We start from the raw sequence: 20,942 nt of genomic DNA on the forward strand, positions 1-20,942 counted from the left end.
GTCTAGCTGGGGTTTTACATGCCCTCGACCAACAATGTACCCCAGATATTTGGCTTCTCTCATGGCTGTGGCACATTTCTCTGGGTTAGCTGTTAACCCTGCTGACCTTAATGAAGCTAAGACCGCCTCAACTTTGGCTAAATGTGATGCCCAGTCTGGGGTATAAATCACTATATCATCCAAGTAAGCGGCTGCATAAGCTGTGTGGGGTCGTAGCAATTTATTCATGGCCCTTTGGAAGGTGGCAGGTGCCCCATGCAACCCAAAGGGTAGGACTTTATATTGATAGAGACCATCAGGGGTGGAAAATGCAGTCTTTGGTTTGTGGAAGTCAGGGGAACTTGCCAATAACCCTTTGTTAGATCAAGGGTTGTTAAATAATTGCTACCAGCAAGATTTTCCACTAGTTCATCCACACGTGGCATCGGATAGGCATCAAACTGCGACATACTGTTTAGGCGCCTAAAGTCATTGCAGAACCTAATTGTCCCATTGGGTTTCGGGACAAGCACAATGGGACTATTCCATATACTAGTGGACTCTTCAATCACATCTAACTAGAGCATCTTCTCGACCTCCTTTCTCACGTCCACCCATCTGGCTTCTGGAATACGACACGGCTTCTGCTTTACAATGACTCCTGGCGCAGTGACAATGTCGTGTTTGATTAAGGTAGTGCGCCCAGGAATGGAAGAGAAGACATCCCTGTTCCGACGAACCATTTCTTCAGTCTGTTGTCTCTGCTGAATGGACAAAGCTGGCTCTATGGGCACTTCAGACTTTTCAATGGCAGTACTCACTACCTGAGGAGAGGTTTCCTCATCATGCCAAGGTTTAAGGAGGTTGACATGATATATTTGCTCCTCCCTTCTCCTACCTAATTGGCGGACTCTGTAATTGACAGGACCGACAGCCTCTAGAACTTCATATGGACCCTGCCAATGGGCAAAAAGTTTGCTTTTTTGGGTGGGAACCAGGACTAGGACCTTGTCCCCAGGCTTTAAAGATCGAACAACAGCACTTTTATCATAACTTTTTCTCTGTTGTTCCTGAGCCTCTTTTATATGTTGCTGCACAATGGGCCCTATCTTTCCTAGCCTCTCATACATTTGTGACACAAATTGTACCAGATTTGGCTCCCTGGGACCTTGCTGCTCCCACCCTTCTTTTAACATATTCAAGATACCCCTGGGCTGTCTCCCAAACAATAACTCAAAGGGACTAAACCCTGTTGAAGCTTGAGGTACCTCACGGATGGCAAACGTCAAATAGGGAATAAGAGTGTCCCAATCTTTTTTCTCGTGAGCCACTGCTTTCCTGAGCATGTGCTTTAATGTGCGGTTAAAGCGTTCCACCAAGCTATCTGTTTGTGGATGGTATACAGAGGTGTGAAGCGCCGTAACCCCTAGCAACTGGCACTTGTCCTTCATCAGTTTAGACATGAAAGGAGTACCCTGATCTGTGAGAATTTCTTTTGGTATTCCTCGTGTAAACATCAATACAAGTTCCTTAGCTATGGTGCTGGACTTTATGTTTCGTAGGGGAATTGCCTCTGGATATCTGGTTGCATAGTCAAGCACCACTAGTATATATTGGTGCCCACGTGCGGATTTTTCCAGTGGCCCCACAAGGTCCATAGCTATCCGTTCAAAGGGAACTTGTACTATTGGTATCGGAATGAGAGGTGCCCTGTACATGGGTTTTGGGACAGGTTATCTGACAAATGGGACAGGTCCAGCAATACTTTTTCACTGCCATGTGTACACCGGGCCAGTAAAACCTAAGCAGAACTCGTTCCTGTGTTTTATCCTCCCCTAGGTGTCCCCCACAGACATGTGTATGTGCTGCTTTTAACACTAGGGTTACATGGACCTGAGGTACCATTAATTGTTCTACTTTATCCCCCTGTACAGTAGCAACTCTATACAGGAAATTATTTTTAACAATAAAATATGGTATACCTTCTGCAGGCTGGGCGGCTTTCGCTACCCCATTTACCTCCGTCACACTTTTAAAGGCATGTTCCAAAGTGGCATCATTAAGTTGGTCTCGAGCACAGTCCCGCAAAGGAAACAAAATTGGTATTGCGGACCAGTCCGTATCCTCACTGACAGGCGGGGTGGGCTCATCTGCGACATAACCGACCAATGCTAGTTTGGACTGTCCATGTTTCCCCGCAGGTGGATGCTTTTGTGGAACTCCTGCTATGACTCCCAGGATAGCATTCCGGTTTGACGGTTCCCAAAGATCGATGTCCAGATGCTGTGGATTCGTAGGCGGTTCCTTTAAGATCGGGCTTCCGACCGTTGCATCAGTTGCCGGCATGTCCGGCCGGATCCGCTCACCGAGGACATCATTAAACAGTGGGAAGTCTCGTGTCTAAAAAGGACGGAAGTCTTAGGCCATGCATAGATTACCGTGGCCTAAATCAAATAACGGTAAAAAACACTTACCCTTTACTGATCATCTTTGTTCTTTTAGATCAGATTAAACAAGCTGCTGTTTACTCTAAAATTGATCTGCAAGGAGCATATAACCTGGTTCGGATCAAGCAGGGGGACGAGTGGAAGACGGCCTTCAACACCCATTCAGGTCATTACGAGTATCTGGTCATGCCCTTCGGGTTATATAATGCCCCTGCCGTGTTCCAAGATTTTATTAATGATGTGCTGCGAGATTTTTTGGGCAAGTTCGTTATGGTCTACCTCGATGACATTCTAATCTACTCCAATTCTCTGGATCTTCACTGATTACACGCCAGGGAGGTACTTCTCAAATTACGTCAGCACCATCTCTTCGCTAAAATGGAGAAATGTCAGTTTGAGGTTACCCAAGTCACATTCCTGGGATATGTCATCTCCCCTGATGGCTTTTCGATGGACCCCAGTAAGGTCCAAGCAATCCTTGACTGGGTACAGCCTACCAATCTGAAAGCCAGTCAGAGATTCTTTGGGTTCGCCAACTACTACAGGCAATTCATTCGTTCCTTCTCTGTATTGGTGGCTCCCATTACAGCCCTTACTCGCAAAAAGGGGCCGACGCCACTAAGTGGTCTCCCTCAGCGTTGGATTCCTTCAGGGCACTTAAGAATACATTCATTTCTGCACCGGTTCTTTGACATCCAAATCCAGAACTGCCGTTCATAGTCGACGTTGACGTCTCCGATGTTGGAACTGCGCTATCCTTTCGCAAAAGGATCCCTACCACCACAAATTGCACCCCTGTGCATTCCTTTCTCGAAAACTTTCTGCTGCTGAAACCCACTATGATGTCGGTAATCGGGAGTTATTGGCAGTAAAGCGGGCATTTGAAGAATGGCGCCACTGGCTTGAGGGAGCAGCTCATGTGATTATGGTATATACTGACCACAAGAATCTTCAGTTCATTCAATCCGCTAAGGTCATAAAATTCAGACAAGCCCAGTGGGTCCTGTTTTTTTCTCGTTTCAAGTTCCTCATCACGTTCCAACCAGTATCCAAAAACGCCAAGGCTGATGCCTTGTCTCGCAGCTTTATCTCCACACATCTTCCTCTCGCTGAACCATCTTCTATTATCCCTGCCTCTGACATTGTTCTAGGTCTGACCCAGGATTTAGGCACGATCCTTCAGGACTTCCAGCATTTGGCACCACCAGCAACTCCCACAGGTAGATTATTTAGCAAAAAATATATAAAGACAATGGGCTCTCTAAAAAAAACCTATTAAATAACCATTTATAAAACATATATAACTATGGCCAGTTGCAGCTCTCCTTACAGGCTCTGGAACCTGAATGTTGATATAACAAAAGAGAAGAAGATCAGAGCGCAAAAACTATAAACTAATAGTTAAATTAATAACAATTCAATTTATTATATAAAATCGAATAGACAATGACACAAATAAAACATTAGCCAGTAACAAGTGTGTGAAAGAGCTGGCATAAATTGCATTCAACACTCTTAATGAATCAAAGCACATGAAAAATATTCTTAAATGGATGTGTAGTGAAAGATTGAAATGACCATACATATAGAGATTAAAGCCCATAAATGAGCACAACTTTGTGTGCAGATTGATATTCAAAGTGAGAGACTCGGTCCCGGAAGGTATATATGTAGAGACACAAGGAGGGAGGAACAAATCCTTAAACCGCAGATGTTGAGATCTGTGAATTTAGTGAGATATCACACATATATTACGAAATGTTCATTTAAGCTCAATTTCGTGTGCAAATTCCCTGTGTGCTGCAAAAATGCCCTCTCTATGAGAGGAAAAATAGGAGCCTTGAGAAGTTAAGTTCTTCATGTTATCTCGGATGGGTGGACGGATGATCCAAAGATTCAGTCTCCAAGCAGTAGTAGATAGAGGTATTAACCATCCGAATCACGAAGAGACTCTTCAACCCCGGGGTAAATTAGTCACTCTGCTGTCTCAATTACCAGCTAGAATCCAGTAAATGCCTGACTCGTTTCTCGGCGCACTGGCCGTTTCATCAGAGGTATAATTATCAGGACAAAAAAGCCCTCTATACATAGTCCGTGCTTGTAATCACGTGGGGATGGTAGTCCAATTCCTTGATGGTAGTCATGTGATACGAGTGATCCAGTAAGAAAAGAAAAAGTCTCGCAGCTTTATCTCCACACATCTTCCCCTCGCTGAACCATCTTCTATTATCCCTGCCTCTGACATTTTTCTAGGTCTGACCCAGGATTTAGGCATGATCCTTCAGGACTTCCAGCATTTGGCACCACCAGCAACTCCCACAGGTAGATTATTTGTACCGGACCACCTGAGGAAGACTGTCCTCACCGAATGTCACGACAACAAGACCTCGGGTCATCCTGGAGTATCTAAGACCATTGAACAGCTATTCCGTTTGGTGTGGTGGCCTTCTTTATCTGCTGATACCAGAGAATCTGTGCTTTCCTGTGAAAGTTGTGCTAGGAATAAGTCCTCTCTCAGTCTTCCTACTGGTCCTCTCATGCCGCTATCTGTTGCAGCTAAACCATATATCTATGGACTTTATTGTGGAATTACCTCGCTCGTCTGGCTTTAAAACCATCTGGGTAGTTGTTGACCGGTTTAGTAAGATGGCCCACTTCATTCCACTTGCAGGGTTGCCATGTGCCAGAACGCTGGCGTCCTTGTTCATCCAACACGTCTTCCGACTCCATGGATTCCCTGTCATTATTGTCTCGGACCGTGGCTCTCAATTTGTTGCCACCTTCTGGAAAGCCTTTTGTATCCGTCTGGGAATCAAACTCTGTTTTCCTTCAGGATATCACCCACAGTCCAACGGACAAACCGAGAGGGTCAACCAATCCCTTGAGCAATTTTTTCATTTGTATGTATCCAAATGCCATAACGACTGGTCCTCTCTGCTTCCATGGGCGGAGTTCGCTTACAACAACGCATACCACTCTTCTACACAGCTGTCTCTATTCTTCTGTAACCTGGGATTCCATCCACGGTCAAACTCCTTGTCCATTTTGACATCCTCCAATATCCTGGATTCTCATTGCTTCGCTGGCCGTCTGTCACGGATATGGAAAAAAGTCCATATAGCCCTCAAACAAGCCTCTTGTAAGTCCAAACTTTATGCAGACCTGCATCGCAGACCATGTTCTTTCAGAGTTGGTGATAAGGTCTGGCTGTCTACACGCAACCTCAGACTCATGCAGCCCTGCAAAAAGTTAGGTCCCAGATTCATTGAACCCTTTGTTATTACTTAGCAGATTAATCCAGTGACTTTTAGACTGAATCTTCCTTGTTCCCTCAGGATTCCCAGGACATTTCATTGTTCGTTACTCAGTTACTTGGTCTCAAAAATTTAGGCCGCATCAAGCCCGCAAGCCCCATTCTGTTACAGTCCAAGGACAAATTCATTTTCTGGTCCATTTTAAGGGCTATGGCCCAGAGGAACGTTATTGGGTGCTACAAAGACATCTACATGCTGGCGAATTGCTCAAGGATTTTTTCAAACGGTTCCCTGGGAAACCAGGTTGTCGGGGTTCCTTGACCCCTCCTCAAGGGGGGGTACTGTTACTAGCCGCAGCAGTACGCCGCATCCTGGCGTGAGGTAGCAGCCGAGCACGTGCATTCGTTTCAATGCACTTATATTTGTGGAGGGTGTGGGGACATCCTCCAACACCAGGGGGAGCTCTCGCATGATTCTATTTGTCATTCATACATGTTCCTGGTTTGTGATATGACCTATGCTAGTTCCCAGCTAGTAGCTGATTGTCAGCCCTGTCCTCCTCCTTTCTGATTTGTCCATCATAGTATTTAAGGCAGTGAGGACTGGGCCTCACTGCCGGTTATAGTTCCTGCTCTGTGCATACTTACCTGCTTTGTTCCCCTTCTCTGGCTTTGGATTGATCTTGCTGTGTATGACCTTGGACCATGTACTGGACTCTGCTGTATTGCCTGTGACCTTGATCTCTGCCTGTTACCTGGATTCGTTATTTGCCGCCAGCCCTGACCTTTTGCCTGGACTACACCACCGCTGCCCGCTGTAACGATTGACCTCGGCCCGTTTGGACACTTGCCGTCAGCCATAACAGCATTTAGTTCATGAGTGCCCAAATAAGTCGGGAAAACTTCAGGTCCTAGGTAAAGATGATGAGCTTCCCTTATGCCTACTTAGCTAGAAGGCTGCTAACCCTTCAAAGTGCTATGGAAATGACTTAACATGAATCATTTTCATTCTGTGACTTTATCAGATTGTGCATCTGCTTGTTAATTTATTGATCAGCAGATTGTTCAGAAGCTCTAAGTTGCCTACTGTACTATTAAAAAATCCATTCCATTTCCGGACTGTAACTCCTCTTACTGGATGTTCTATTAAACTAAAAATGACCCTTCTCACATTATGGGTGGATTGTCTTCACTTGAATGCCTTATCTTTCTATATTGTATGTTCTCCTAGTTGAAGAAAAACCATAAAAAGAATAGTGGGCGCTTGGTAAAACATTTAACACACATTTATTAGCACAAATAAAACATAAAATAGATAAACATATCACTTGGCCATATATATTAAGAGGCAGCCTATTTGCAAGTATAGACTGCAAAAGATATCACAAGAGGACAAATAGCATACTGATATATAAATCCAATATCTGCTTTGATATTGAATAGATGTAATCTTAATATAGACAACTCTAATAAATGGATAGGATTCCACAGTATTCACATGTGCACATTTGAGAAATCTATCATCTCGGAACTAGTATATATATCAGTCTCCTTTAAGCTCCAACCCGTGAAACAGGGGTTAATTAAACCAATTCCTCAAATGAGATCAACTTTGTTCCGGCTGTTAGTGCAGATAGAATATATTCCTTAACACTCCTTTATTGGAAAAAGTAAGCACGGTTGGATGTGTCAGTGATTTGTTCGAGCATTGGTAGTTGTAAGCTCAAGATGATCAGCATGTAAATTGTCACCTGTTGGTTACTGCAGCTTACAGGTCTCACAAAAAGCTGAACTGGTCCTGCTCACGAGCACTTGAATAGTGAGAAAATTTCCGTATATGCTAAAAAGTACCTTGCATGTGAAGCGATGTCTCACTTATCTCGCTTGTATACATTTGGTAGAAAATCAGATCCATCCATGTTGTCCATAGTAAAAGTCCTCTACCGCTCTTGCACATAGCTAATAGACACTTATAAAATGTGGGCAAAAGTTGCATGACGCGTTTATCGGCTACAGGAGCCGTTTCATTAGAAGAAGTTTTCTTCAATTTTTGTAGGCTGGATGCCTATAAGTGGTGCAGCTGATAGACATTTTTTAAGGTCATACTAGCGCCCAATCTATTTATATCTTTGTTCTCCTAGTTACCCTATAATACTGGGATTCCCCTGATTGTTCCAACACAGTCTTGTCTTTCTGTTCAAAATGCAGGCTCCCCGGGTCAAGGTAGTCAAGGGGGGCCACACAGCGTTGCCCGGGTCCGATTTGTAATATGTAGCAATTTTTATTTCTTAGCAAACAATTTGGTAATTAGCCCAAAAATGCTATTTAGAAAAAAGGATTTGTTGCTTTGTAATGTCGTGATGTCGCAAGGTTTCCCTCCAGCAGTCAATTTTAAGTTTACAACCAAAAAATGATGGTTTCAATATTTGATGCTTTGTCGCGTTTTCACGACAAAGTGTTTATTCTTCCAATTTGTTATGTTTTTACTTCTCTGTAGCATTATAAAGTTAGATAACACGCAGTTGATAAAATGTTAACAGCTTGATCTGGAAATTCCACTTTTGTAATAAAAATAAATTTTTAACATTCTAATTTTGTAAGAGCGAAATTACATGATTGAATAAGATAGGCTTTGGTGACTTATGGCACTCCCACTTTTGAAGTTCAAAGTTCCATTATGCTCCGTTAGCCATGTGATGATGCGAGTTTATGCTGGCATTTGTTTTTTCACAACAGCTGGAGGGAAACATTATTGCATCTGCAATAAGAGTAGTTTAACAGTATGTATAAAATGGACTTGTTTAGCAGTATGTGATATAATATTCTTTGAATTGAGTCTCTTTATTATGTTACCAGTAGCTGTAACCAAGGATTCTATAACTGGTCCAGTTTCATTCTAATTATAATTGCAGTCTTGTAGATTGAGCCTTTCAACAACTATATGTTGCCTTCAGTTGTATGTACAGATGGCTTCTATAAAATGTACAAACATGTTTCTTTACAGATTGAGGAACCATTTGACATGCATCACAGTTATGAGCCTTCAATTACTACCACTTCATGTAATTATTCAACAAACCCCGCTAATTCTTCTATTTTCTGCACACCTTGGTCTACATACCCTGATGAGATGAAGCTTGCAGCTTCCACACAGCTCAATACCAAGTAAGTTAAATTTGGATTTTCATTATATGAACAAATCTCACTTTATAATTGTTAAAATAACTGTTGAGTATTACTTTTCAAAAAGCTTGTCTCATTTTTCATTAGAATTTGTTCCAAACTGATGGAACCGAAAGTGAATATAAAAAAGGAGAGGTAGTAAAATAAGATGCCATCTATTAGAAAATTATTCAGAAATTGTTCACTGCTCAGTAGTATATTTGACACAGACATGTCTATGAGACTGTATATCACCCCACCCCCTCATTATCTATGTACATATTACTTTATTACAGCTCAGTAACAAGTGAGATTGCCTTCACAGGTCCAGTAAGCAAAAGATGAGTTTATATATATTACTGCTGTATGTTACTCATGAATACATGCAACTTACCTTACTTTATTGTTTTTCCTTTATTTCTTCATGGACAGTACATCCAGTAATGTGCTGTCACTTGAGACTGATGGCTGAGGGCCAGATAACTGAAGCAAATGAATGCCATCAGTGTTTGACTGGGACATAATGGGCCCACCGGGGAAATGCAGTGGTAGTGCAAATTAGATTGAGGTGTGGCCAACTGCAAGAGGGGGTGTGGTCAGTCATTAAATGGGATGTGGTCAGCCCACTGAGGACAACGTATAGCATCATAGTGTGGTCTATGAAGAAAATGCAGACCTTGCAAACAGGGCTGCCATCAGAAACTGCGGGGCCCAGTACACTGAATCAGGCAGGCCCCCCCATTTCTCCCCTCTGGCCTGCTGAATTAAGAGGTGTAGCATGGAGGCCTGCTGCGCAGGTAAGCACATGTAAACATCAGCTGAAAGAAAATAAAATTTTCACTTGCATGAAGATTAATGGTTGGGCTCTGGTCTTTGTGCTGCAAGCTGATTTTCACAGTCCTGAGAGGATGAGGAGGAGTGAAGGTGGCAGAGAGGAGGGAAGTAAAAGGAAGGTAGAAACACAGCTGGTGGATGGACAGGACATTGAGGAATGTGAGGACAGGGTTATTCCACATCAAATCAACACAGGGTTTCAAAACTGACCTTTTCAGATTGTAATGATATTTGGTAAAATAAATACTATCATGGGTGTAAAGAAAACCCCAAAAGTTGCACTTTTTTTTAACAAAAAATTTGTTTTTAATGTTTGTTTAATATGCATTTGTAGCTCACCTAATTGAGCTAGAGAGCTGAGCAAGGTCTCATTTGAAACCTTTCTTTATGGGATTTCATGATATATAACACAGGAGTATGATTCAATAAAAATAAAAATTATAACATTTTCAATATCAAAATTTTGATTTTATCAGGAAGGCCATACTGTTAATTTAATTACCGGTAGTTAAATTAATTTTTTGAAAAACATCTCAAAAACTGTTCATGCTGTTAATAAATCCCCAAAGTTTTATTTTGCGATCATTTGCTACAGGAGTTTTCATTTTGGACTGTTTGATAAAATAATGCAAATGGGAACTATCTAGGCCTGTTCATTACTTTTAATTTATCTCCTGTAATAATCCCTTTGATGTATATTATGTACAATAGCATACAATTATCACAAATGTTTTAAATATTTCAGTATGTTAATACTGAAATATTTAAAACATTTGTGATAATTTTATGCATTTCACACATTATAAGAAAGCTTACTACATATCACTACCATTTGGTGCTGCTGCTCTGGATGGATGGTGCTACTTGATTGGTTGGAACTGGCTGAAGGCTTTATTTGTATTTAGTATTTTCATTTCAGAAAGGGTGTACATTCAACCTGTTGGAGTTAACGGATTCCCCTTACACAGAACATCTACCATAGTAATCTATAAAACATTCGGCTTCCATTGGCATTAAAAAGCTGGTGATGGATGAAGGAATGCTACTTTCACCTTATCGATATTTTCATTTTTCTCCAGAATAAATGCGAGCTACCATTTGTTGTCACACAGCATTTACATACCCTCTGATGTCGGCAAGCAGTAGCTAATACTAAACATAAAGTTCGGTATTTGCGCTTCCTTTGAAAGTGGGTGATTGGCTGCCTCTCAGGGATGGGTGGAGAAGGGTGAGCTCCAGCCCTCGTAAATATAACAATATATTGCTAGTGGATAGAATGTATGAATTACAGTGCATTTCTTTCAGAAATGTCCTAGTCTCAATCCTGTTGTTCTCAATGTAGATTTCCAAATCGAGAAATACTACTCTACTTGTACTGATATTGTCTGTGAAGTTCCCACAGTGGTGTAAGTTACCTTATACCCGCTCCCCGACACTAGCCGCTTCGGACATTGCTGTGTGATTTTCAAGAAGCATAGCTTCGGAACTATTAAAGCAGACGCCAGCCCTACATTTGTCCAAGGTACAGAGATTTTGGATTTAGCTTGCTTTTACATTCAGTGTATTGCCATATCTCAGACTTGTTCAATATTACATCTGTCAGAACATTTGATACAGGATATCGCTCTTAGTAGATCATGCCATATATCCTTTGCAGCTGATAAGGTTGCCATTTCTACGACACTACATTTGTGGACTTCATAGTAATTAAGAACTATTTATCACTATTGTTGTTTATCTCAAGCCCTTTATCGACTACAGAACTGGGTTTTATAGATTAATACATTGGGTACTTGCCCTTTTGTTTATGTATATTCGTGATATCAGTGCACTGATGTTATTATGTTTTGGTTTATTATATGACCTTTGAACATTATTAGCTGTCTGTTACATTTCTGACATTCTGGGAAATCTTTTTGTAATATTATATTTAGGAGCTGATATTACCTTGATTACTATTTTGATGATTTTTTGAGGATACTATATATTTAAAAATATAATAAATAACTCTGAAAACATAATTCTGATTAGGGTTATGTGAGGTGGACACATACGTTGTATAGGCTTGGATCTTTACTATTGCGACTGCGCAATGAAGCTTAGCTGGGAATCCCAGCCTGGGATCATGAAGTGCAGTCGGAGTCAACTTTGTATCGAGCTATTTCAAAGACAGCAAATATTTTTTCAATGTGTCGGCCTCCGTTTGAGTGTGCTTTGTCAGCTCTTCACCTCGTGTTTGCTATGTTTGATGTCTTTTATAAAAGGTATGTATTTAATTAATATATTTTTATTAACTGTGGCCATATGCCCTTTAATTTAAATATAATGTATTTTCTTTCATTTTATAAAGTTAGTACAAAAATACTAGGTAGTTTATATATTTAATCTGCAGTCTCAAATAATAGTATATACACACAAAATGCAAGTTGAACAAATAATATTTTTATTTACTCTGCAGTTAAAGTTACCGTGATTGTTAAAATTGTTAATAATAGATGCATATATAATATATTTCCATCATCGTGTTCTTTCGGCGAGATCCATTATATATTCCTCGCAGAAATACATAATGGACCTCGCTACTGTACTGTAGAAATTTGTTACAATGCGCTACAACATATTTCAAACAAAATGCAGAATACAGCAACACAATAACTACAATTATCAAATGCAAAACTATAAATAGCGAGCTTATTGCAAAAGCTGGATTCAACATTTAATTGTAGATGTTCATTTTTTCCCAGCGTGGAGTATTTTTTTTATTAAGTTTTAATTTCAGGAATATTACCCCTACCAGCATGGAAAAGTATATATCAATTTAGCATTATTATTCGGTATATGCTTCTGTGCGCGACTACTTTCAGTTGTGCCAAGTAATGATGGCACAGGACAGGGACTTTTTGATATATTGTGGCATATTCAATTAGCTTTTCGGCAATTACGCTCGGCTGGACGAGTCCTGATACCGCAACATCGCAGATTTCCGTATGCACTCCATAGGGTTGCGAAGGGAAATCCGCAATGGTAAGGTACCGTATTGTCACTTTACACGCGCAGCCGTGTGTAATCGCGGACCGAAAAAGCTAATTGAATATGCCCCATTGACTGAAACATTACAGCATCTTAAAATTGATCCCAAAAAATGTTTATCTGATTGTACAGATGGAGCTGCAAGCTACCATGGCCTGTATAATGGTTTGCAAAGTAAAATTACTGATGTGGCTGATCAGCATGTTCATATATGGTGCTATGCCCATGTTTTGAATTTGGTGATAACTGAAAATACAAAATGTTGCGTGCTTGCGGTTTCTTTTTACAAGTTGCTCTAGAATTTAGCAATGTTTGTAAAAACATTATACAAGAGAATGGCTGTATGGATAGAATTTGTTGGAAGACGTCCAGGACAAGGAAAAATGAAATGATTAAAGCTAATTGGTGAGACAAGATTGTCAGGAAAATCCTATGCAGCAACAACTATATTTGGATGTTTTGATGATGCCGCCGTTAGTACATTTGTAAATCTATTGACGTGCTTATTAATGATACAAGATTCAGAAAAGTTTGATGCAAAAACAAAACAAGAAGAAAATGTTTACTTCACAAAGTCTTCTAAAGTTTGAAACAATACTGACAGCATTTAGTAAATATTTGAAACCACAGCCCCGTTATCAAGATGTTTACAGGCAAGTGGTGTAGATATGAATATAGGACCGGCGCTAGTAACTGATATCAGTTATTAGTGCCGGTCCTTTATTCATTTATTTGTTTGGTACTTTATTTTCCTCTCACCTGTGGGTCACCTGTGAAAGACTGAGTCTTGCGCTATTGCAGCAATGATATTTTTTGTGTTAAGTGGTGTAGATATGTTTAGTGCATGGAGTTTACTAGATTCAGCTACAATAAAGTTGAAGAAACAGGCAAGAACATTTGATAACATTCACAGAGAGGATTTTGTAAATAAATGTAATGGCAAAACTTGTGGATGTTGAATATGGATGAAAAACAAACATTGGAAATTGACTCTTTGGAAACAACATTGCCAGTTATGAGCCAGAGGAAGAAGAGGAGACTGGTAGATGAGCTTATAGATGATGAAAGAAATTCCCCAGATTAGCTGATTTTTCGAGTAAATGTGTTTTAACCTAATAATGAACCGCATTGTTCAGTCATTAGATTCACACTTTGTACAAAACAAAAAGTTGTATAAAGATTTATCCTGCTTGGACCCAGCAAAGTTTAAAACTATTGCAGAGAAGAGCCTTGAAGATGAAGCATTGGAAGGTTTTAAGCTGTCCCCACAAATCAGCAAAGATCTAGTAATTTGAATTGTTTTCTTTTGCTTCAATATTTGATGTATTAAAGCTATTGTGTAATGATGGTGAGAACATGGTTTCCAGTTGCAACAAGTGTAAAATTTCTAGCACTTGCCCATCGTGTGTACTTAAAATTCTGGCATCCAACAGACTTCATGACAAGTCATATGATAACCTTTATGAAGTCATCTGCACACTATCAGTTACTCAAGTCCAATGTGAGAGGACATTTTCAAAGCTAAATATCATAAAGACAGGACTAAGAAATCCACTGTCTGAGAGCTTTGAATCATACATGTTGCTATCCATTGAAAAGGAATTGTTAGATGAAATGGATGCAGAAGCAATTATTGACAGATTCGCACAATCATCTAGTGAATTCAAACAATTATATAATGGATTGCATGAAATATGCTTTTGAACTACATGTTAAAGTTTTAAAATGTTCAGGACAATCAAACCATTCACCATTTATTTAAAAATGAAAACAAAAATCAATTATAACAATATGTATTGAGAAATGTGATTTTGCTAAGCTGACGCCACCTTGTTGCCTTATAGCCATTTTGTTCTGTTATAGCTTAAATACAAATTGCATGCACCCGTTTTGTAGGAGTAATTCATTATTTGCAAGGCTATGCTTATAATCTTGGACATAGCAGACAGGAGATAAGCCAACCCCGCCTGGGGAGTATTCCTGTGTGATAATGAGAGCATATGGTAACATCTGTGTAAAGGGAGCATGAGTGGTTAAAATCTTTAGGAGTTATTTTTGCTATATAGATATGGACTTGTAACTAATAAAGCAGATTTTATTGTACACTTAAACCATGCAGTGCAATAAGGGGGGCACGGGGGGTACTGTTGTACCGGGCCTGGGCTCACCAGGGGACCCGGTACAACAGCGCAACATATACTTACCTGGGGGCCTGCCGCTGGTCTCCGCTACTGTGTCTTCAGCCTGGCTGTCACCGTGACAGCCAGGCACCAGGATGCGATCGCAGGGGTGGAGGAATCATTCCCCCTGCGATCATGTGATCTGTCACAGGCAGAGCATTTTCCGTTACCGCGGATCGGGATCGGAATTGAATATTCCCCATATAGTCCTGTTGTGTGTTGGGTATGTGGACTGTTTGTTCATAGACATGGGTGCAGGTTTCAGTCTTTGATGGTGATGAAAGTGCACTTCTAACAAGGAGATTTCTTAAGTTTGGAGGTTGTTTGTATGAAAGGAGAGATAAATATGGGAATATTTCCTTTAGTCTATTGTCTTTCTGAAATATAGGCTGAAGATCAGCAGCAATTTTCTCCAAGATGTTCATGTGGGGAATGTAAGTGACTACTAGGGGCACCCTGCTGTTGTCCTCCTTCTGTTTGTAATCCAGGAGGCTATCTTTGGTATTTTTGTGGCTCTGTGGATGTGTTCTGCTATCGCTGAGGAATACATTCCTACAACAAGAATACCATCAAACAACCTCCGAACTTAAGAAATCTCCTCGTTAGAAGTGCCCTCTCATCACCATCAGAAACTTGCACTTTCCCTAACAAAAAATGCAAAACCGGCACCCATGTCCTACCAACAAACAGTCCACATACCCAACACACAACGGGACTATAAAAGCAGACACATTCTCATGTACATCCTCCAATGTGGTGTACATATTACAGTGTACAAGGTGCCCTGAGGGAATCATTGGGGAGACCAAGCAGAAACTACAATTCAGGATGAATCTACACAGACACACAATAAAGAAGACTCTGGACACCCCCGTTGGTAAACACTCTGGACCAGGACACAGTATGACAGATTTAAAAGTCTTCATACTGAAAGTTTTTTTTAAAAAAATGACAGGGAGAGAAAAGTCTGGGAATTCAAGCTGATAACATTCCAGTCATTGACTCAAGGACTCAACCTAACACCTGGATTTATGACCCACTACATACACACTTCACACCCCACAGTGACTCCAGATCTTTGAACTCTTAGGACTTTCAATCTTCCATTCATAACGAAAACCTCAGTTTTATTACATTAGCTTATTGTTATGATGTATTCCCCCCCGTCCCATACAAATTGCTTGATGTTCCATCTCTTAAATGTTGTGCCCTTTTCTCAGTCATTCATTTGTAAACTTGCCTGATTAAGGGGCCTCTGTGTTCTGAAAGCTAGCAAATATATAGGTTTCGCTCCTATAATACTTTTGTCTTTCTTTTTTGACACGAAAGTATTCAACATCACATACAGTATAATATAAAAGATATTAAATGATGCAAGGCTATCCTGTGTCCTCCACCTTTCGTGTCCAATTACCTTTCCTCTGTGTCCCTCCACCTCTCCCTTCTGTCTTTTTTGTGTACTTACATTTGCCCTCATATCCCCATATTATAATAAAACTAGCCATAATATCTCACTTATATCTTCTATGTTACCCTTTATCTTTACCTTATCTGTTTCTTTTCTCGGTTCCTATGTGCCCCTATATTCATTGCAGGTATATTTCTCTTTCCCTCCCTACCTGCTCTCCCCTGTGCCTCACATATTGCTTCTCTTGCTTTAAACTTGCTCCTTCATCCTGTCTATCCCTGTTCCTGCTCCTATTATTCCCTTTCACTAGTTAATTCACACTTTTGGCCCTCCATCACACTGTGCCCCCTCCCTCCTCATTTCACTGTACCCTCCCCTCCATTGCACAGTGCCTCTTCCTTTATCACACTGTACCCAATCCTTTATATCAAACTGTGCACCACTCATTCATATCACACTGTGCACCCCTCCATATTACACTGTGCCCCCATAGCTGTAGCTCTCTCTGCCCCCATATCCATCTCTGTGCCCCCTCCATATCACCGTGTGCCCTCATTAATCATTCTGTCCCTCTCCATTCTAGAATTGCCTTTCTATGACCTTCTTTCTGCTCTCGTCTTCTCTGCCTTCAGTGTTCTTTTCATCTGTGCTGCATCCGATTGCTGCTCTTCTTGCTCCTCTCTGATTCCTGCTCCCTGCTCCAGTCTCACTGATGTCGTCATGTCCCGACAGTCAGAATGGAGCAGAGAGGAGCCAGAAGAACACCCGTCGGATACAGCACTAGCGGGGAAGGCAGTCGAAGCGGAGCACCTCTCAGGCATGGCTCTCCCCCACCTTGCCTACCCTGCTTACCACCGGCAAATCTGAAGAAATGGGATGGAGAACGACCACTCCACTTTGAGCCCTGTTTAAGATAGTAGTAGTAGTAATAATAATAAAAAAAAGATAGATATTCCAGATTATCAGGCAACTCACTTGCCCTGGTTATAGATGTAGAGAGCTGTGTCTTGGCTCTCTATACTATTGAAAATCGCTCAGGACAAGCTTTGCTCTGCTGCGCCCCACCAATGAAGAGGGTGGGGCTATCAGACACTGGAGCCCACCGGGGAATACCCCGACCCCCCCCCCCCCCCCCCCGTCTGACCGTCCGCTGCTGGATGCCATAACGAGTGGCAATACACACAAATTGTGCTTATTTGTTTGTTTGTTTTTTCAATTAGCAAAAGTTAGCCAGTTATTCCCTAATGTGAAATGTTGTAGGGAAACTCCTCTGTCATTTTTATTTTGATGGCAATTTGTTGTTTTTTTTTTCATTGGCTTTAGTGTCCTAATTCATGTTCCAATGTCATTGGCCAATAAGGATGTTTTGACCTAGTTGGCCACAAATTTCTGTATTCAGCTCCCAGACTGACCAGTGTTTGAATTCAACAGAAGAACTGCAGTGTAGATACAATTATATTAAAGGAAATAAACTAATACAGTGTATGTGAACCCTTTGGGATTACCTAGATTTCTGCATAAATTGGTCATAAATTGTGATCGGATATTCATCTAAGTCACAAGAGTAAACAAAGTATGCTTAAACTAATAACACAAAAACAATTATACGTTTTGATGTCTTTAGTGAATATGCTATGTAAACATTTACAGTGCAGGGTGGAAAAAGTATGTGAACCCTCCTTTGGCAGCATTAAATTCAACCAAATGTTTCCTGTAGCTGTGGATCAAACTTGTACAATTTTGCGCCATTTTTCCTTTTAAAACGGTTTCAGTTCAGCAATATTCTTGGGATGTCTGGTGTGAATCGGTTTCTTCAAGTCATGCCACAGCATCTCAATCGCGTTCGAGGACTTTGCTGTGCCACTCTAGGAGGTAAATTTATCAAGTTGCGGGTTTGAAAATGTTGAGATGTTGTCTATAACAACCAATTAGATTCTAGTTATTTATCTAGTACTTTCTACAAAATGACAGCTAGAATCTGGTTGCTATAGGCAACATCTCCACTTTTTAAAACTTGCAGTCCGCAGCTTAATAAGTTTATCCCTAGAGATCTAACTTTCTTCCATTCAGTTGTCGATTTACTTCTGTGTTTTTCGTCAAATTCCTGCTGCATCACTAAGCTTCTGTTGACCTTCAATTATCAGACAGCTAGCCTTTCATTCTCCTGCAAAATTTCTTTAGAAACTTTGGAATTCATTTTTATGTCCCTAAATCCAAGCAGTTCAGGCCCTTAAGGAACAAAGCAGCACCACACCGTCATGCTCCCTCCACCATCCTTTACAGTTGGGATGATGTTTTCATGCTGGTGTGCTGTGCCTTTGTTTTCTCCACACATAGTGTTGTATGTTCCTATAAAAAAAACTCGTTTTATCTGTCCACAGAACATTTTGCCAGTAGCATTGTGGATTCTCCAGATGCTCTTTAGCGAAATTCAGACGTGCAAATATAATTTTGAGTAGCAGTGGTTTCATCTGTGCTGTCTTCTCATGAACACCATTCTTGTTCAGTGTTTTACGTATTGTAGATATGTTTGCAAGCTGTCATTGCAAATTGTTTCCTGACAGTTGTCATCTGGAGCTAGTATTGTGAATCCTCTCAACAATTCTATTGTCAACCACACGGCATGGACACCATTGCTAGCCACATGGCACAAACCCCAGCTTCAGTCTCCATGCATTGATCACCTTACACTGATGCCATGCAGGCTTTAAAGAACACACTGGATATATGCCTAGATATTATATTCTACAAGATTTCCATATAAATTTGAATTCTGATTCTAGGGATTGTTTAGTCATGGGAGTGAAATTGAGATCTAGAATTTTTGTTTGAGGGATTCATCGTCAGCAAATTTTACCCCTCTCCTAGACAATATAAAAATAAACCCTTTTTTTATTTCTTGGCTTGGCACAGTGGTTACTGTTAAAATTATTATACATCCAAATGTGTTGTATTTATTTCAGACCCTCCCTCTCAATCCCCTATACATTTTTCTACTTTAGAAAAACTCTAAAAAAAATATATAAGGCATGGAAAATATCCCTGGGTAAAAATGAAAACTGGACATGGACACACAACGGATGGTGTCTTTTGTGTTACTTAGCATCTTATATTGAACAGGGCATTCAAATGCACTTTCCTGCAAACAACAAAATATGGTTTGATTTTGAAGCAGAATTATAAAATATTATATCTGGTGCCTCCTGTTTATGGCTTTCGAGATCCCTTGGACAAGTCCCTATAACATCATCCCATCCATTTTTCATGCAAGTTTTGGGATCAAGTGACCTCTTCATTTAAATAATTTCAATTACACCTTTGTTACGAGCAGTGGGGATGCCTCAACCCTTCGCAACTCACTGTTTACTGGCCAGTTGCGTTTCGACCATCTCCATGACGACCAGGACGTCACTTCCGTTTCTTCCTGGCCATCGCCAAGGCAACGTTCGGGATGCCCTGTTGTCAAGTCGCCGTGTCCCGGCATGAAGGGCAGCTGGGCACGTGTGCAAATGGCCTAATTAATTAACAGCCTTCTGAAGCTGATTACTCTCCTGTGCTCCCTGTTGGTTGATTGGTCCTCATAAGGCAGGGAGGGCTTAGCCTCTCTCCTGGTTATAGTTTTTGTTTCCTCACTTGTCGACCTGCTCCTTGTGGATACCTTGCCCGTCATTCTGATTGATGCCTGTTTCCCTGACCTCTGCCTGTTTACCAGATCACAATTGGTTACCTGATTCCGTTTGGCCTTTTGAACTTCAGTATCTTCTCCCAACTACTGAGCTACGGTTTCTGTGCATAAGCTCCCACTACGCTGAGTTTAAGACCTGAGGGCTTCCGAGTACCTGTGAGCATATCAAGTTCACAGGAAAGGCAGCTGCTAAAGGTGAACACCTCTTTTATCTGTTCTGGCAGTTCATGCCAGTACTGGCAGCTATAACAATCTCCTAATACCTACCTCTTTAGAAAACCACAAATTTTCCACTTGGTATGAATCCTCAACAGTAAGAACTCCTTGCTCACCTCTAGAGTCTCTCTGTATATATCTTTTTCTACTTCAAAAGGTCTAATTTTTCTATTTACTAGAAACTCCTAGCTCTACCCACAACTGAAAAGCATCCCTTTGAAAGATTGTGGGAACATGAGAAGGAGATCACTCTGGCACAGACAACATATAGGGTATAATGAAAACACCTCACCAGTATTCTAGCCACTCTCAAGGACTGCTGTCTAACCATTAAAGCTTCTCTCCCTCTCTCCTTTGAGTCTACCAGCAAGGCAGTGGTCCTGATCGCTATCACTCCGATTTTGGCTGACGCACAGCTCCCCAAGACCTGGAGAAGTAGATTAGGGCAAAAAGGCAGTACTCCAGGGACCGAATGTCCCTTTCCTGTCAGGGCAGAGACTGTATCCTCAGCGCCAGCCTAACTTCAGCTATCTCTGGGTAGTGAATGCCCATTTTGCTGTTCTCTGGAGTTGGTATTTAAGGGCAGAAATGACCTTCCTTGGAGTTCCAGGACCTGCCTAATTGGTCCTTTTTCTGTGTTTAGTTTTTCACAGATAGCAGATAATTTGCTCTTGACAGAATTAGGGATATGTATTGTTCTGTGGCTATATAGCAGAAGTTGTTCAAACAGGTAAGGTTACAATCCAGA

The 20,942-nt window shown here is 40.9% G+C and overlaps 1 protein-coding gene across 7 annotated transcripts in view; it reads left to right on the forward strand.

Annotated features, from left to right (window-relative positions):
* Positions 1-20,942, forward strand: part of MEIOC (meiosis specific with coiled-coil domain) — a 70,566-nt gene that overhangs the window by 15,130 nt on the left and 34,494 nt on the right. For all 7 annotated transcript variants that reach the window (XM_075177315.1, XM_075177316.1, XM_075177314.1 and 4 more), the window contains one exon: positions 8,684-8,844. In XM_075177315.1, the coding sequence (XP_075033416.1) occupies positions 8,684-8,844 (161 nt within the window). The remainder of the gene's footprint in view (positions 1-8,683; positions 8,845-20,942) is intronic.

This window comes from Mixophyes fleayi, chromosome 6, assembly GCF_038048845.1.
Source record: "Mixophyes fleayi isolate aMixFle1 chromosome 6, aMixFle1.hap1, whole genome shotgun sequence".
Lineage (NCBI taxonomy): Eukaryota > Metazoa > Chordata > Amphibia > Anura > Limnodynastidae > Mixophyes > Mixophyes fleayi.